Here is a 19,391-nt window from a genome sequence, read left to right on the forward strand (position 1 = left end):
CTTCCTTCCTTCCTTCCTTCCTTCCTTCCTTCCTTCCTTCCTTCCTTCGTCTTGCTCTATCACCCAGTCTGGAGTAGAGTGGTGCAATCTCGCCTCACTGCAAACTCCACCTCCCAGGTTCAAGCGATTCTTGTGCCTCAGCCTCCTGAGTAGCTGGGATTACAGGCGCACCCCACCATACCTGGCTACTTTTTGTATTTTTAGTAGCGATGGGGTTTCACCATGTTGGCCACGCTGGTGTCAAACTCCTGACCTCAAGTGATCTGCCTGCCTCGGCCTCCCAAAGTGCTGTGATTACAGGTGTGAGCCACTGCACCTGGCCCAATAAGTCTTTTTCTACCTATCTGCTTCATGCTTTTCTCTCCCTCCTCTGAACCTCCCTCATGTTTATGATGGTCACACTCAACTCTTTTGGCACTTGGAGCAAAGCCATCTTTTTATTTTTAATCACTTATAATTTCTTACCCCTAACTAAACAGTACATTTCTTAAGGGCAATGAATTTCTTATATTGTTTTGAATTCTAACAAACATCACTCCTCACATGCAGTTGAGTGTTTAATAGCAATGGCATTGATTGAGCACCTACCATGTGCCAACCCCTTGGCAAATATTAAATGTAATCCTTAGGATAACCTTGCAAGGTAGATGTTATTATCTTCCTTTAGCAGCAAGGTTAAGTCACTTTACTGTTACCACACAGTTGGCAAATGGCAGAGCTGGGATTTGAATTCAGGTCATCTGGATCTAGAGCCCAAACTCTTCGCTATGCTGTGTTTTCTGTGTCTTAGAATATGAACTTCAGGCTGGGCATAGTGGCTCCTGCCTGTAATCCCAGCACTTTGGGAGGCTGAGGTGGGCAGATCACAAGGTCAGGAGTTCAAGACCAGCCTGGCAAATATGGTGATATCCCGTCTCTACTAAAAATACAAAAATTAGCTGGGCATGGTGGCGCTTGCCTGTATTCTCAGCTACTCAGGAGGCGGGGGCAGAAGAATCGCTTGAACCCAGGAGGCGGAGGTTGCAGTGAGCCAAGATCGCGCCACTGCACTCCAACCTGGATGACAGAGCGAGACTCTATCTCAAAAAAAAAAAAAGAACTTCAGTAAACCTAAGTGCTGTAGGTTCCCAGACAACAGAGTAATCTGAAACATCAGCTCAGAGGTGCTTCAAATCGGGTAAAAGCTGAGACTCGGGTCTATTTTAAATCCTAAACAATGAGATTAGGATTTAAATATTTAAAGAAATGGAAATATTTGAAGTATGAATAATGAAAATAACAAAGATAAATAAATGGAATAAACATTAAAAAATTTAAATCTCAAAAGTGAATACTGAGATTAACTCAGAAGCTACAAAGTAGCTGCTATGTAGGATGAACAAGTCTAGCAATAAAAGGTATAACATGAGGACTACAGTTAATAAAGTTGAATTGTATTAGGGATTTTTGTTCAATAAGTAGATGTTAGCAGCTTTTGCCACAAAAAGTAACTAAGTAACAGTAAGTAATAATGATTCAAAAAGTGAACACTTGAGGTTGGAATGAAAAAAAACAGACCACTTGGGAATAAATTTTGGTCTGTACTTGTATAGTATATATAAATCAAGGCTGATGAGATGCGGATATATGAATTTGCTTCACTATAGTGGCAATTTTGCTACATATATGTATCCCATAAGGGTCATGTTGCAAACATCAGTTATACACAGTAAAATTTATTTGAAAAAAATAAACACAGAAGCTAGAGAAATCTTAGACACGTAGCCCAACTCTCCGCTTTTATAGACAGGGACACTGAGGCTCAGAGAAGAGAAGAGAATTACCCAAGACCATGTGCAGCCAGAAGGAGGGGTTCAAACAGACTAAAGAAGGAGCAGCTTCTCTTTTGGTAGAGGAGAGATGTGTTACCCAAAGTTTCAGGGAAATCAAAGAAACTTTGAGATGATAGAATATACAGCTTCCAATTGCATGTATTTTTCCTTCCTAATACTTCACAAAAAGTCCAAATGCAAATCCCAGATCTGGACATCACAATGTTTACACTTGGTGGTAACTGAATTGTGCACATGATTGGTATAGCGAAGCAGCAACTGAATGTGGAACTAAGCAAAGGTCCAACTAGCAGTCCTGCTGGAAGGACAGATGGTTTTAGGGACTAAGACAATGCACATCTGTTCTACAGTTAGAGTCTGCCCAACTTTATGGCAATTGCTCTATGTCATAAACACACTGAATGGTGCCTATTCACCTTCTGTTCCTCCAAAATTTCCCATCAAATACGTACTATTGTCATACTTCTTTCCATTGCTTGTAATATTAACCCTCCAAAATAATTAGGAAAGATTAGTAACCGAGAAACCCAGCTGACAATATTGCTTTATCCTGTATGCCCTTGGTGTCAAGATTTTAGAAGCAAATTTAAATGTAAGAATTTAGGATAATGTACAGAAAGAAAATAACTGTAAGTCATTCTGATTTGAAAAGCAAAAACTTGAGATCTGCATGCAAGAGTCACGCTGTGTAGAAATAGTTCACTTTTGGTTTCTATATGTAGAGCATGTAAAAATTAAGGCTGTTATAATCCAAATCTGTTTCTCACTTGGGATATTTCTCCTTAACATTCTCCTCAATTCAGACCTTATAAAAACAGAGGCAGAAATCTTCATTTATTTTTCCTTAGGTTTATGTAGGATATTAACTTGAAGGAACTTTCATGTCTATTTTCTTATTGTTCCTGGCTATAGCATTTTGATGAATGAGCAGAGCGAGAGAGCTGTTAGTTTATCCATAAATCAACAAAATAAATGGAACACCAAACCCTGATTCTTAGGCTCAATCTTAACCTCCCCTATACCACACGGCACTTCCCCATCTCCCCAACAGTTTCAATTCCAAGCTGATTTCCTTTTCTACACAGCAGGTTTTACGTGTTTTCCCCTCATGCCAGCTGATGTATATTCAACAATTTTAAATAAATCCATAAGATAGCTTAAGAAAAACTTGATTAAAAGGAACGATGGTCTGAAAATCACTCACCAACTTTCAAAACAAAGCTGAAAAATTGTGGCTATTAGGCTTATTGCTTTTTTTTCTACATATAATAAAGAGGTTATTGAATTTTATGATGTTATTTGAAAATAATTCAATGATTAGCTTTTATAGAACTCAATTGAAATGGTGTAGTTGAAAAAATGCAGCAATCAGAGCTTTATATGTGTGTGTGTGTGTGTGTGTGTGTGTGTGTATTTGGCACTAGATGGTGGTGAATGGCTCACATTTATATATCTTAGTAGAAGATCTAGTAGTGTGGTAAAGAATAACAGAAAATTCAAGAAAGAAAAAAGAAAAGCCATTATTTAAAATAGACATACATAGCAATAGTTGTAAAACCACAGAATTATAGCTAAAATGTATAGAAGTGGTTTTAATTTCTAGTTTTTGGTGAAAGTCTCTTTTGATGCAAGGGATATTTTTTCTTGTTCCTACTGCAAAGATGTGAGAAACATTTCATGGTATCAAAAACAGATGTTCATGAGGGAAACTGCGGTAAAAATGGATCAACAGAGTCTTGTATAAGTTTATCAGTGTCATCACAAATAAAAGAGCAGCAATTTGGGCATCAAATAGATACCTCCTGAAGTACGCCTATCCAGAGGGGTGGGGGACATAGTTTTCAGAATATGTGAGTATTAGTTTTCTAGGACTGCTGTAACAAATTATCACAAGCAGGATGGGTTAAAACTAGCAACATTGGTTCTCTCATAATTCTGGAATTCTGTCCAAAATCAAGGTGTTAGCAGGGCTGTGAGCCCATCAGACTCTAGAGGAGAATTTGCCTTTGCCTTTTCAAGCTTCTGGTGGCTGCTGGTAGATATTCCTTAACTGTGGCCTCATCACTCCAATCTCTGCTTAAGTGGTCACATTGCCTCCTCTTCCTTTGTGTATCTTCTCCCTGGTGTGTGTTTCTCTCTCAAAACTCCCCCTTGTGAGGGAGGATACTTGTGGATGCTTGTGATTATACTGAGAGCTCGCTTAAATAATGCCAGATAAGGGCCTCTTCTAAAGATACTTCACTTAACCACAAATTCTGCCGTATAAAGCAGAACCCACTGGTCCCAGGGATTTGACATGGGATCTTGGGGCTCCATTTTTTAACCTACCACAATGTGCTTATGGTAAACCATATGGTAGGGCCTCTGACTGGTCATTACTCACGCTGTTAGCTACAAATTTTGAGCATGTCTAATGAATAACTTCTCTGACTGAACTTACTTGAGATATGAGAATCATTGTGTCCTAGTGCATTGGTATGAAAGAGAGGAGGTGGTCTCAGTATGAGCCATCGAATCAGAGCCCCACAGTGTCTCCCATAACATGATGTTCCGTGATTCTTTCTTATTGGGTTGCGTTTGCAACAGGGACAGAAATAGGCCCTTGAGAGTGGATGACTAATGCATATGATATCCTTGAGATTTACAGATCTAGAGTAGTGGTTGAGAGGATGAAACATCAGTAAGTGGACAGTAAGGGCAATTCATGCAAATGTCTAAAGTCCAAATAACTGCATTTTGGGACTTTATGCATTTAATTGTCTGAATTTAAAAAGTCAGTGAAGTGAGGATGAGTGTAAGCTACTAGTGTTGAGATGCTGGATAATATGATGGGGACAGGAAGTTAAGGGTGAGTTCATACCATCTATGCACTTGATGCCTGAGAATAACTACCATGGTTAGAGCCAGTGAGTACTTTTGTTGTTCTAGAAGTTGTCTCTACATGGTATATTTTCTTTTGAAAAAAACCCTTTTGTTTGCATGTATCAGAGATTATTCTACTCTAGTCCCCACTGGCCATTCCCTTTAAATATGGAATGTGGGCCGGGTGCCGTGGCTCATGCCTGTAATCCCAGCACTTTGGGAGGCCGAGGTGGGTGGATTACCTGAGATCAGGAGTTCGAGACCAGCTTGGCCAACATGGTGAAACCCCGTCTCTACTGAAAATACAAAAATTAGCCTGGCATGGTGGCACACGCCTGTAATCCCAGCTAATTGGGAGGCTGAGGCAGGAGAATTGCTTGAGTCCAGGAGGTGGAGGTTGCAGTGAGCTGAGATCATGCCACTGCACTCCAGCCTGGCCAACAAAGTGAGACTCTGTCTCAGAAAAAAAAAAAAAAAGGAATGTGGAATTAGGAGTCATCTGCTACTTGTAAATTGTGCAGCTTTGAAATAATTACTTCCCTTCTCTTGTTTTCAATGCACTCATCTGTAAACTGGGAAACTGTGTAAATATCAATCCAAGGGTTAAGTGTGTCTATCAAATGCAACAACACATGAGAAAGCGCACTTTAAACTGTCCTTACATAAATGTTATTATAGTCATCATATTATATGGCTATCCTGCCTGGTATTTTGTCTTCAGCATTTAGTCTAGGGCTTGGTTGCTAAGTTCTTGTATTTTTCAAATATGTAAGTATTTTTTTTTTCCACCAGGTTATTTGGTGTTCAGTGGCATGAACTATGTATTATATATGTTTCTTGTATCCACTTTCTCTGTAAGAGACCCATTGTCACTGGGTCAATAGCAAGAGCTCAGCAAGTTCTTATCTGAAGAGAGATTAAAAACCTTGGCTGTGACATGTGAGGCTTAGACACTTGCTCTTTGCTCTATGGCAAAGTTCTCAAACAATGATGTGCAAAGGCACCACCCAAGGAGCTTGTATAAAAATGATACAATGACCATGGCTTGGCTCCAACCCAATAATAGTAGACATGGGACAGGTCCAGGGATCTGTATTTTAAAATGAAATAAAATAATATGGTTTATTATTAATTAAGTTTAGAGTGTCTCATTTTATAAAAAGTAAAAACTCACCAAAAAATAAAGAAAGGAAACAAAACCTGTGACTTGATAGCCACAGATCTTGAGCAAGAAGTCATATTAGGTAAATTTTAAAGAAAAAAAGTATATCCACCATTTGGATATATGCCTTCATGCTCTTTAATGGAAATTTCCTTTTTCTCTAACTCTGGTATAGTGCCTTATCATTTGTATATAGGCATTGATAATGATACAAGGTTTGAATTACACACTCATTCACCCTGGGCAGACACCATGTTTGTTCCTTGATGGTGGATATTACCCTTACATGCAACTCTTGTCTTTCCAATTGACAGTTTGCCTGAAACTTTCATCAACTTTCATAATTTAGTTGCTGTCTCATGTTAGTTGCAGTTACTGTGGTCAAGTAACCCATATGATTCCACTTGAGGCTGTGGTTCATTTTAAGTAGATTCTGAATTCCTTCTCTCTCTCTTTCAAGAGACTAGATTTGGATTGATATTTTATTTTTATTATTATTACTGTTTTTGAGACAGAGTCTCACTGTGTTGCCCAGGCTGGAGTGCAATGACATGAACTCAGCTCACTGCAACCTCTGCCTCCCAGGTTCAAATGATTCTCCCACCTCAGCCTCCTGAGTAGCTGACATTACAGGCACGAACCACTACACCCGGCTAATTTCTGTATTTTTAGTAGAGATGGGGTTTCACCATGTTGGCTAGGCTGGTCTGGAACTCCTGACCTCAAGTGATCTGCCTGCCTCAATCTCCCAAAGTGCTGGGATTACAGGCATGAGACACTGTGCCCTGCTGTATTGATATTTTTATCACACACCCCAGGTGATTCTGAGCAGGCACTGTGAGAAGCACTGAACTAGGAGCAGACAAGGAGCCAATTTTTCAGATTTCTCTGTAGCAGATAAGCTCCATTTGTTTAACTAGAAGAGAAGTGGTGACTTAAAAGAAAGGATAATGGCCGGACGTGGTGGGTCACGCCTCTAATCCCAGCACTTTGAGAGGCTGAGGCAGGCGGATCACGAGGTCAGGAGTTTGATACCAGCCTGGCCAACATAGTGAAACCCCGTCTCTACTAAAAATAAAAAAAAAAAACAAAATTAGCCGGGCGTGATGGCAGGCGCCTGTAACCCCAGCTACTTGGGACGCTGAGGCAGGAGAATCACTTGGATCGCTTGACCTTGGAAGGCGGCGGTTGCAGTGAGCCGAGATTGCACCGCGGCACACCAGCCTGGGCAACAGTGTGAGACTCTATCTCAAAAAAAAAAAAAAAAAAAAAAAAAAAAAAAAAAAAAAAAAAGAAAAGATAACATAAAATATGCAATAAAAGCTGTTCCTGGATGGGAGGAAATTGAACGTTCATTTGAAGCATGTCCCAGGAGTTTGATTTTGGAGCAGAGCTGAACATGGTGCCAACATTCTCAGCAGACATGCTGGAAGAACCAGTACCTGCTGTGTATCAGCCCCTGCACTAGGTACTGGACATGGTTGCCTCATTTATTTCTGGTCATCGGCTGTCATGCCCTGCACCCAGCTGGTGCCAACAAATGCCTGACATTCATGTGATTATATTTTACTTGATAGAATAGGTGTTTATATGTTGATCTTGGTAACCAAATGATATTGCCATTCTAAAATCATTTCTGAGATCTGATGTAACTACTTAAACATTTGGGGTACACAGTAGAACTATTTATAAAGACACGGATGGCAGATGAAGATTTTAGACTCAGAACGTCTCCTGCTAGGATTTTAAAATCTGATTTTGCATGTTACAGAGAAGATTTTTTTTTTTTAAGTTATCTCTGTTGGGTTTAGAATAACAATTATGTGGATGAAGGTGAGTATTATTCCCACCAACCAAGCCCTTGGTAATCCATGGCTTGGGGAAATGAAAAAGTCAGGATACATCATCTTTTAATTGCCGTGAACCACAGTAGCCAGCCAGTAAGATCACAGAGCTCCTGGTGCTCCTGCTGGCTGCTAACAGACATGCCATAATTTTAATAACAGAGATATTTATAGCTGGAAGGGACCCCGGAGGTCATTTTGCCTAACTCATTTCATATTGGGCCCAGAAGAGTAAAGTGACTTTCCCAGGGCCACATGACTGGTTCCCGGCAAGGGCCAGGGCCCCTCTCTACTGGTGTTCCTTCACTCCACAGGCTTCTCAGTCAGGAGGAGCACCAGCATTTATTGACTGTGATTTACGTGACATCCAGTTATAAGGGAATAGGAATTCTGTTTCCAAGGGCATATAGTCAATAGCAGATGAATAAAGACATGAAAACTCTTTCAAAAAGGGCATGAAAACCAGCATAAAGTAGACTAGGATGAGATTGAAGTAAAGGGAGTGTAAGTTAAGGTGTAAATGCTGGCACCACTAAGTGAGAGAGAGATCATCAGTCATGGGGTGATTCTGTACTGCATGCCAGTTAAAGGAAGGCTTTGCTTTGAGAATATCAGACCCAGAAAGTGGGGGATTGGTGTGTGGATAAAGGGAGAGGAGAGAGAACCTGCAAGCACCTCAGAATGTGTTAAATTGGAACTTACATTAAGTCTTGAGTTACTTGTCTGCCTGGATCGTTTTTCAGCCAGGAGATCTTTGACTGTATGCTTCACTCTCACGCCTTGATACACTCGTTTGCTGTGGTCTCCTGGGACTTAAGCAAATGGAATAGTCACAACAAATGTGGATGGAATCATTAGGTTAACCTCCCATAGGACGTATTTAGGGGCTGATCATTGTGATGTCATTTTCTTGATAGAATGCTAGAATTCTTGGATTTGAAGTGGCTTTGATAGAGTGGCTTCAATAGAGCCCAGTCTCTTAGTCTTTGATAGAGACTCATCTAAGCTCTACAAGTGACAGAAACACCATTCCATCATCTACACAACAGCTCTTCAAAGTCCCTTCCTTGAACTCTGATTTGTCAAGATTTACTCTGTCAAGGTTTACAATTTATGCTTTAATCACAAGACTAAGGATTGGCTGCAACTTGGAATGATGCTTCTAAATGCATGAGGTAGAAGTTAGATTTGTATGATTCAGGTTACAGCATAACAGTATTCCTGCCCTATTATACCTGCTGGGAGTGAGCAGGTCAACAGGAGTTTTAAGAAGATAATGTTCTTAAGAAGAAAGTTGTTTGTTATTGGTTTACTGCATGAAATAAATATGTTTTGTTTTTGAAAATCGATGATTCAACATGAGGAGTTACTGCTTTGAAATAAGGCAGAGGATAAATAAGGAATCATTCATTCATTTAACAGATATTTATTGAGCACTTACTATATTCACTTACTGAAGACATTGTAGTGCTTGGTAATTTACATGTATTACTTCATTTGATCTGTTTTACAGATGAGGAAACTGAGGTCTGGGACTAAATTATTTGCAAGGTCTCATAGCAGCTTATAAGCAATAGAGCTGGAATCCAGACTTAGGTCAGTTTGTAGTATCAACAACCAGAAAAATTTGCTGTTTTCATCATGAGGGAATTACAGAGAGATAACAGACTATAGAGAAAAACATTTCTCCAAAGTTCTAAAATTGATAGCCTTGCTTCTAGGCATAGTGAGAACCTTATTACTGAGGATGGTGAGGAAATAATAAGAGAATCTTTTGTTTGGCCTATTCTAGAAAATGTTTATGCACCGAATTAGTGGTTCTACTAGAGGAATTCTAAGATGTTTTCTAACTCTATAATTGTTGTTCTGTAGTAGGTTAGATAACTTCCATTTAATTAAAATTAAATCCATTATAGTTGAGGTGTTGCTGGCTTACCAGCAAATTCAGCTGGTACAGAACTCAGTATCAGTGTATATGGCAGAATATAAAAACAAATGTATGTATGAGGCACATAACCAAAATTAATCTCTAATCTGGTTGAATTTGTAGATACTCTAGAATATATTTCATTTATGAGTCAAATTGCATTGACTCAATGCAATGACTCAAAAATGACTGAAAAGATTGACTCGAAAAGAATGAAAAGAAGGAAGAAAGGAAATGAAAGCTACAACCAGAGGTAGTATGGTGCATTGGAGGAAAGAGGTTGCTGGTAATCACAACTACACATTAGTCACTAGCTTGGAACAATAATAATCTCTCAGTTCCATTTTCCTCGTGCGTAAAATGGGTATGATCACCTCTTCTTAGCTGTCTTCAGAGGATCAGAAGGCAAAAATAGGACATACATGTAACTAACAAGCTTCATACAAAACACCGATACAAAATGAAGAAGAAAAACAAATCCAGGTTCCAAGACAATGTATTATTTAATTCAAGTAAAGCCACATGCAGCCTTATTTCAGCAAAACAAAGTTATTTGAATCATCATTTGGGTCTAATTTTGACAGGATTTGATCTATATATGTTATAATTAAAGAAGCTTGAAATACTTCTTTGAAATCAGCTTCAAATTTAAAGCTTACTGACCTTATGATTGTTCCAAAGGAATCTAAATGTTGCTTCCAGAATTGTGTGTGATGCTCTACTTTTGGAAAATCCTAAGGCCACATTGATTTATCGATTATTTGTTGAGTGTTTTCTGTGTGTCAGAACTGGGGATACAAAAGAACATGGCTGTCTAGTGGGGAGAGAAATACTTTAAAATAAAATAATTGTGATGCAAACGTGCTAACTGCAAGAACAGAAATATACCTAGGATAGTCAGAGAAACCCAGAACACATCACTTCCTTGTAGGGGGGAGAGAGACTCAGGGAAGACAAGGTGATACCTGAGTTGGGGTTTAAAGCAAGGTAGGGTGTGTGTGGTGATGGCAAAATAGGCAGGAAGACAGCACAGGCAAAGTCCTGGAGGCAAGGACAGAAAGAGGAAGTGGCAGGAAGTGAGGCTGGGGAAATGAGTAGGGGTCAATTATGATGTTTCTGGTATAGGGAAAAGTTTGGAATGCATCCTGTAGGCAATGCGCCATTGGGGGCTTTTAAGAAAGAGAGTGATATTGGTTTCATTTGCATTTTAGATCGACTTTTCTGGCAGCTGAGAGGAAGGTGGTTTTGGGAATCACAAAGCTGCAGGAAGATCAGTCAGGAGCGTTCTAGAAAAATCCAGACAAGAGCTAAATGGGGTCTGAGTACTGGTGGATGGGAGGGCAAGGATCAGACAGGTTTGAACATTATTTAAACACAAGAGAGAAGAAGATTCAAAGGTGAAGCTCAAGTCTGCACCATGGAATTGCTCTCAGTACGTAAGTTTCAGAACCATCGTGATGTGGATGGTAATGAAACCAAGAAAGAGGATGAAATCCCTTAGGGGAGTGATTGAAAGATGAAGTCACATGGTGGCACACATAGAAAAGAATAATGAGCACCTGGCATACTGAGGTGAACAGGCCAGTCTACTTCCAAGAGCTGAGAGGATCAGTATCTTTGTAATGCCTATAACACTGATTTCCAACACACAGGTTTGGAAGCTCTGGACTAAATGATTAAAGATGGAAGCCTGGGGAACATCACATTTGAATGGTTGTCAGAGGAGGAGAGGAGAACCCTATGAAGAAGATATGGGAAGACTAATTGGAGAAGAAACAGGAAAAACCAGGGGCATAAGGCATCCTAGAAATCTGGGGAAGAGATTTCAAGAAAGAAAGAAAAAAAGTCAGAGGCAACAGAGTAGTTCAGGAAGATAAGGACAGAAAAACATCTCTTGCTTTCAATTCAGTGGTTGGCATTGAGCTTACCAAGAGTAACTCAGAAGTGTTGGGTGGCTGGAAGGCAGATAATAATGTCAATGGAGGAGGCAGACACAGGAAGGGGAGACTATTTCTTCTTGAAGTTTGAATGAGAAAGGAAAACAAGAGATTGAATGATAATTAGAGAGAATTATGGTGTCAAGGAGAGGTTTGCTTATGTTCTTATATCTATTTATGTATTTATGAGTGGGAGAGAGTTGAAAATATTTGAACAGGACAGAGGGAAGGCTAAATGTTTAGAAGAGAGAGACAAAATGATGGAAAGAGGTCTCGAAAAGGCAGAAAGAAATTAAGGCCAAGGGCACAAATTGACCCTCAACTTCTGAGACTGAAGTACAGAAAGTCAGGGTGTGGGTGGGGTGGTGGTACGGCCAGTGACTATGACAGCTCTAGTGCATATCAAGCAGACTGGTGTAGGAGAGCAACTCCAAACCAGGCAGAACCAGGCAGGGGTCAAAGCCAGACAGACAAGTCAAAGAATATACATTGGTCATTCTCAAATGTGATCCCTGGACCAGCAGCATCAGCATTGACTAGGAACTTGCTAGAAACGCAAATTCTCAGACCCTACTCCAAATGTACCGAATCAGAAACCCTAGGGTGGGGCCTAGCCTTCCAGGTGATTCTGATGCTCTCTGACATTGGAGAACCAAGATATACATATGAGTAAGGCCTTTAGAAGGTTCCTGTGGAGGTGGGGTGGTCAACTCTAATCTACACAGTCCTGGCTGAGCAAGAAGGGGAGTGTCTGACTTACTGAGGTTGGTGTGGACTTAGACAGCTCTGGGAAGGAGGAGGGCCTGGGAGTTGAGGAGGTCCAGGCTGGATCCTTTGTGTATTTGCAGACTGTCTCTGCCTTGGTTTTTTTTTTTAAGTGCTTTTTAATTGATGATTTTAATCTGAATTAGCAATCTATACTTTATGTGTATGCCAAAAAGCCTAGGGGAAATACACCTATTCTAAATAAGTTTAACAAATAACCACATGGTGATTAATAGAGGAATAAAGTTCATGAGATGGCAAATATCCAGATGAAAACTTCTGAAGTTTTGTCATGAAACAATCAGTCTTATGTACCAGTTGGCACCGACTTAGTGCAAAGCATGGGGCTATATGCCACAGGGGATGCAAAATAACTTTAGAACATATAGCAGATGTCCTCAAAGAGATCTTATTTTAGTGAGAGAAATCAGACATTCACGTGTGAAAGAGCAGGGGAGGGGGAAGAGTACACTTTGGATTGTTGATGAAAGTTTTGTGGGAAGGGATGCGACAGGCTGGATTGAGAAGCATGTGGACAGGTTAGGAGGAAGGAGAACAGCCTTGTAGACAGCAGGCATCTGTGAGCAAGAACAAAGAGGCAGAAAGCAGAAACGATGTGTGCAGGGGTAAGGAATGAGTACAGTTGGAGATACTAGATTTAAGTGCCATATAGATGTAATTGCATTTCAAATGGGTATCTCCAGCCCAGATGTAGACTTTAGTCTTGGATATCCATCTATTCTTGGATGTCTAGTAGACATCTCAAACTCCACACGTCCAAATATGAACTCCATTCTTCCTTTCCACATTTGTTTTATCTGAAACTTTTCCTATCTCAGTTGATGGCAGCCCGTCTTTGGAGTCACTCAGTCCCAAAGCTATAGAGTCATTCTAAGCTCCTCTCTCTCATCTTTCACAGTCTATTCTTTAGCAATTCCTGATGGTGCTACCTACAAATATATCCGGAGTCTGCTGACTTTTCTTTACTTCTCCGCTAATATCCAGGCTCCATCCACTGCAATTTCTATAATAATGCAGCAGCCTTCCAACTGGTTTTCCTGCTTCCACCTTCACCCTGCCCTGGTCTAGTTGCAACACAGTAGACAGGGTGATCCTTGGAAAAAGCAAGTTCAACTGTGTCACTGCTCTGCTCTAAACCCTACAGTGGTCCACCATGACACTCACAGGAAGAACCGAAGTCCTCATAATGACTTTACATGACCCTATTCCCTGAAACAGGGTTTCATCTCCTAAGACTCATCTCCTTGCTTACTGTACCCCAGCGTTTCCGAAGTGCCCCAAGCACACTTCTGCCTTAAGACTTTTGCACTGGCTGTCTCTACTGTCTGGAGTACTCTTTTCCCCATTATCCACATGGTTAAATGCTTTTGTCTCCTTCAAGTCTTGGCTCAAATGTCATCTTCTCAAGGAGAACATACTTGAAGTTGCATCCTCCCCAGAAAATATAACTGATCCCCTTACTCTACTCTAGTTTTTCTGTCTGTGCTGCACTTGCCACTCTATTATGTCCTATGTCATTTCCTTATGGAGTACATTTATTATTGTCTGTCTGCTTCTTGCTAGAATGTAAGCTCCACAAAGTGAGGGCTTTGCCTGTTTTTACTCATGGATGCATCCCAAGTGCTAGTGCCTGGAACACAGGAAGCTTTCAGTAAATATTTGTTGAAAACATTTGTTTTGGTTGAAAATAATGGACATGTTAAAGGTCTAAAAAGTTGGCTGCAAAAATTTACAGTTTATGTTGTAAGGTATGGAAACCACTAAATTTTTTGGACAGAAGAGTATTATGGCTCTTATATTTTTTGGAAGTTCAGTCTGAGGGTAGATTCGAGAATGGGCTGGGGATGAGAAAACCGAGAGGGTGGGAAATGGTAAAACGGAGGTTAGTCAGAAACACTGGAAATGACAAGGAAAGGACATATTTAAGAGACCTTTCAAGGGAAAAGACACACGCACATGCACACGCACACACACCACACACACGCACACACACCATGCACGCAAACACACACACACGCACACACAACACACACACGCACACACACCACGCATGCAAACACACGCACACACACGCACGCACACACACCACACACGCACACACACACGCACGTGCACACACCACACATGCACACACATGCACACACACGCACACACACCATGCACGCAAACACACGCAACACACGCATGCACACACACCACACATGCACACACATGAACACACACACATGCACACACACACACCATGCACGCAAACACACACATGCAAACACACACATGGACACACACACGCATCCACACACCACACACACACGCACGTGCACACACCACACACACACACGAACACACACATGCGCACACACACATGCCTATGCACACGCACGCACACACGCTCACACACAAACACGCACATGCATGCTGACACACATGCATGTGCACACACGTGTACGTGCACACACGTGCATACGCACGCACACACATGCACACCCACAGGCACATATGCACACACACATGCGCACACACATGCGTGCGCACACACATGAGTGCACACACGCACGTGCAGACACATGCGCACACATGCACACACATGTGCACACACATGCGCACACGCACGCATATGCACATGCGCACACTCGCACACACGCACACACACATGCACACACACACACCAAAAAACAGCGCTATGATGAATAACAGAAGTCAAGAAGGTTGGGGAAAGAGTCGGTTTTGACGGGGGAAGAAGAGTGCAATTTTTAATATGTTGACTTTGAGGTTGTGGTGACATGAAAAAATAAAAAATAAAAATATCCTGGAGATATGAGAACCTGGACCTGGTAAAAACTGTACATCTAAGAAGCATCTTTAGAATTATGGTAATTGAAGCTAAGAAAGTAAAGTTCTCCAAGGAAGACTTTGTAGCAAGAGAAGAGTAGAAATTCAAGCCTGAAGCCTTGGGAAATGCTACCATTCTGCTACCCAGGGGAAGAGGGGACAGAGAAAGACTTCAAGGGAGAGGCATGCAGGGAGGAGAGACCAGAAATGTAGGAATGTACCAGAGTAGTAGCATCAGGAAAATGAAAGAGCGTTAGAGAGAAAGGAATACTCAGTGGTGTCAAGTATCTGGTATTTAGTAGGTGCTCAACAAATACTTATGAAATAAAAGAAATGCCTTAGAGAAGTTGAGGAAAACGAAGGTAAGAAAGACCGTGGAGTCTGGAAAGGTGAAGGTCTTTAGAAAAATGGGAAAGAGCAGTTTCCTAAGAGGTGAGGGTGAAATCTTTCTCTGGGGTTTCATGGGAGTTTGGGTAGTAACAAACCAGGACTGATGGGATAACCGAGCTCTGAAGCAGGGGTACAGGTAAGTGAGTGCTTACATTTTGCAACAGCACAAAAGGTGAATTAAAGTAAATTTGAACAAAGCAATGGAAACTGGTACAAATTCTTTAAAATATCATGCTGAGTATTCTTCATGTTTTGAGAATTCTGAAAGTTTCACAATCTATCCCACCTCCCACCTTCCCACCTTTTTTTTTTTTTTTTTTTTTTTGAGAGGAATGATATTTAGAGTTTAAAAATTTACCAGGATTCCTACTTCGAAACATTTTTCCCTTGTTGCATTGTGTCTATTTAAAGAATCCACACCTGCATACACCAGGAGAGCTTAAGAGTTTTTATTCAAATACTCTAGATACAAACTTACATTCAGGTCAGTTGTTAAGAAAACAAAGACATGTGCTTCCGGAAAGAAAGCACAGGCAAATTTAATAGGAATCAACTCATCCTTTAGAATTTGGAAAAGATGTTTTGTTTTGTTTTTTTTGCACTGTAGGACTGTGTTTGTGTCCATGCAACAAATTGTCTCAGTCACGTCATCTCCTTCTTCTCATTTACTTTAATGATGAAGAATTTGGTCCATAGTAGATTTAATGGTGATGTTACCTTAAGATTGTTTTTCAAAATTAAACATTTTCTCCATCAAATCAAACACATATTCTGAAATCAATTTATCATTTAAAATGCAGGTGATTTTTAAACTGTTTTAGTTGTTAATTATCAAATACACTTATGGCACTCAAGGCACCTTCTTATTTTACTATTTTGATGACATTCTCCGAGGTACCTGTTACTGTTTTAAATTATTTAATGTTTTAAGCAGGGTTTGTGACTTTACGTAAGGGAATAAAGAGATAGTTCAAACAAAGACAAAGAAAGAAAAAGCAAAATCATCCCATAACTTTAGAAATAAAGAATTTATATTCTGAGTTACGTGATGGACAACGACACAATTAAGATGGTAGAGAATGTCTCTCTGAATTATAGTCCCTCGTGACACTGGAATGTAGCTACACTGTCATTCAAGACAGAGTAGAATTAAAATCCTGAATGGGTCGTTGGTGGATGGATCTATGTTTGACCATTCTCTGCCTGTCAGGGAAATGCCAAGAATCAGGTCCTGGACAGTGCAATGGCAATATAGTGTGTTGGGTCAGCGTCTGGCTCAGGTACCAGCTCTGGTGCTGGGGGCATCCCTTATTAAGCAGAAAATAATACACATTATGAAACCTTTTTTTGTTTGTTTGTTTTTGTTTTTGTTTGTTTGTTTGTTTTTTTGAGATGGAGTCTCGCTCTGTCACCAGGCTGGAGTGCAGTGGCACGATCTCAGCTCACTGCAACCTCCACTTCCTGGGTTCAAGCGATTCTCCTGCCTCAGCCTCCCAAGTAGCTGGGACTACAGGCGTGTGCCACCACACCTAATTTTTGTGTTTTTAGTAGAGACGACGTTTCACCATGTTGGCCAGGATGTTTTCGATCTCTTGACCTCATGATCCGCTCACCTCAGCCTCCCAAAGTGCTGAGATTACAGGCATGAGCCACTGCACCTGGCCTATTTATGAAGTCTTAAACTTAAAATAAAGACTAACTTTTAAAGATGCAAGGTCAAATCAGTTAACATATTAGGATATTTTGACGTTTGATTTGCCCACACCATAGGTATCCACAAACCCCTCCCAATGTACCTTCATAGTTGAATCCAATACCCAAAGAAGGTGTGATTAACACCTTGTAAAAAAAGCTGTACTCCAATGTTCATTGCAGCATTATTCACAATAACCAAGATACGGAGACAACCTAAACAGCCATCTGTTGATGGATGAATAAAGAAATATGATGTCTGTGTGTGTGTGTGTGTGTGTGTGTGTGTGTATGAATATATAAAATTCAGACTTAAAAAGAAGGAGATCCTGCCATGTGCCACAACTTGGTTGGAAGTGGAGGACATTATGCTAAGTGAAACAAGCCAGACACGGAAAGCAAAATATTGCATGTGCAATCTAGGGGGAAAAAAGGTCAAATATATAAAGAATAAAACTGGTCACCATAGGTAGGATTGGGGTTGGGGAGGAAATGAGATGTACATCAGAAAATACAAAGTAGCCAATATATAGGATGAAAGTCTAGAGATTTAATGTACAACACAAGGACTATCGTTAAGAACATTGCAGTGCATTAGGGATTTTTGTAAGTAAGTAGATTTTAGATGCTCTTGTCACAAAAAAGTAACTAAGTGACATGATAGATGTATTCATCTGTTTCACTATAGTAACCATCTTTACTATCTATGTATATGATAACATGCTGTGAATCTCAAGTATACACAATACAATTTATTAATTTTTTAAAATTGCCACAGTTAATAACCAATTTTATGCTGCAGAAGATAGATGCTCTTAGGGCTCTTTCTATCTTCTTATCTTTTGAGTTCAGACTTTGAAGAATGATGGCATTTAAAAAATATTAATTTTTCTTTTAAGGTACTTTACAAGGCATATTTGAAATGTCCCCGCTGTCATCATTTGTTAACATTTAAAGTGCTGACGTTTTCAATCTTAAATTTGTTCCTGAACAGGTGGGCTTTGCTCTCTGTTGACCATTCACATTTGTATCCCAGAATGAACAACCGGGGAAAGATCCATATGCAGTTTGAATTCATGAAATAACAGCTCAGACTCTTCCTTATCATATGTAAATAGAATGACCTCGCTTCTTAGCCTTAAAAGTCTAAAGCAAGATGCATGAATAAAAGATGTTTCAGGTTCTATATGAATGTGAATTCTTCTTCTGCACTTTCTCTATAGTTGAGAGCTTACTGAAAATTGTTAACATAAAATTTCACTATATATTGAAAAGAATGCTTTGATATTCAAGTCCTCATTTTATGAAAATAATGTTCAATTGAGTTGATCTTTCAGAATATCTCTGTAAACTCTATGAAGCAAAACAAAATCTAACAGTTAGTAATTAAATGTAACTAGAATTAGGAAAATGTTACCAAGAGTTCTAAATAGCTAGTCCTTGATCTGTGTTTTATATTTTTATATGTTCTAGGCCAGAGTTAGGAGATTTCTCCTTAATCTTTGTTTTATGTTATGACTTTGTGTTATCAAAATAAAATTAGGATTAAAGTTTTAAAATTATGATAATTTGACGTTGACTTACCACTTTCCATTCTGGATGTTTCTGGTGGGTTTTCTTCTTAACAGCAGTGCAGAATTTCTTGTGAGTGGTGTTCACTCCTTGGTAAGGGGTCCTGGTCTCCTAGAAAGCTCAGCCTGACCCTGGTGGGAAAGCCTTCTACACACGGTAGTGATGCTTCTGAAATGTCTTGCTCTAGATTTGATTAAATGCAAATCCTTTGGTGTGTGTTTCTCTACAATTTGCATCCTCAATGTAGATGATATATGAAGGTACTTTTCCCCTTCCATGAAGATTTTGATTCCCCACGAATGGGTTTCCATTAGGAACAAACTCTCTTAAAAGTTTATTATGAAAACAAGGAATCTCTTATTTCTTTTATGATTAACAGTGAAATTTTCCATCCTCTTTAATTTAGAGTTAGATTTTAAAATAATATGTATGTGTATATGTATGTATGCAAAAGCCTATATTTGCCAGTAGGTACTATGCCTGTAATACTTAGGTTATGGGTACATGGTTTTATCTTTCAGGTGGAGATGAAAATTCTAGGAAAATGTTTTCAATTAG

General features: G+C 39.8%; 1 protein-coding gene across 1 annotated transcript in view; it reads right to left on the reverse strand.

The window, feature by feature from the left end:
• Positions 1 to 18,934, reverse strand: part of POU2AF2 (POU class 2 homeobox associating factor 2) — a 40,956-nt gene extending 22,022 nt beyond the window's left edge. The window contains exons 1-2 of the mRNA XM_017883017.1: positions 18,846 to 18,934; positions 8,403 to 8,512 (exon numbers count right to left, since the gene is read on the reverse strand). Of these exons, the coding sequence (XP_017738506.1) occupies positions 8,403 to 8,512; positions 18,846 to 18,855 (120 nt within the window). The 5' untranslated portion in view covers positions 18,856 to 18,934. The remainder of the gene's footprint in view (positions 1 to 8,402; positions 8,513 to 18,845) is intronic.
• Between the last annotated feature and the right edge of the window lie 457 nt (positions 18,935 to 19,391).

This window comes from Rhinopithecus bieti, unplaced genomic scaffold (genome assembly GCF_001698545.2).
Source record: "Rhinopithecus bieti isolate Rb0 unplaced genomic scaffold, ASM169854v2 scaffold_11964, whole genome shotgun sequence".
Taxonomy (NCBI): Eukaryota; Metazoa; Chordata; class Mammalia; order Primates; family Cercopithecidae; genus Rhinopithecus; species Rhinopithecus bieti.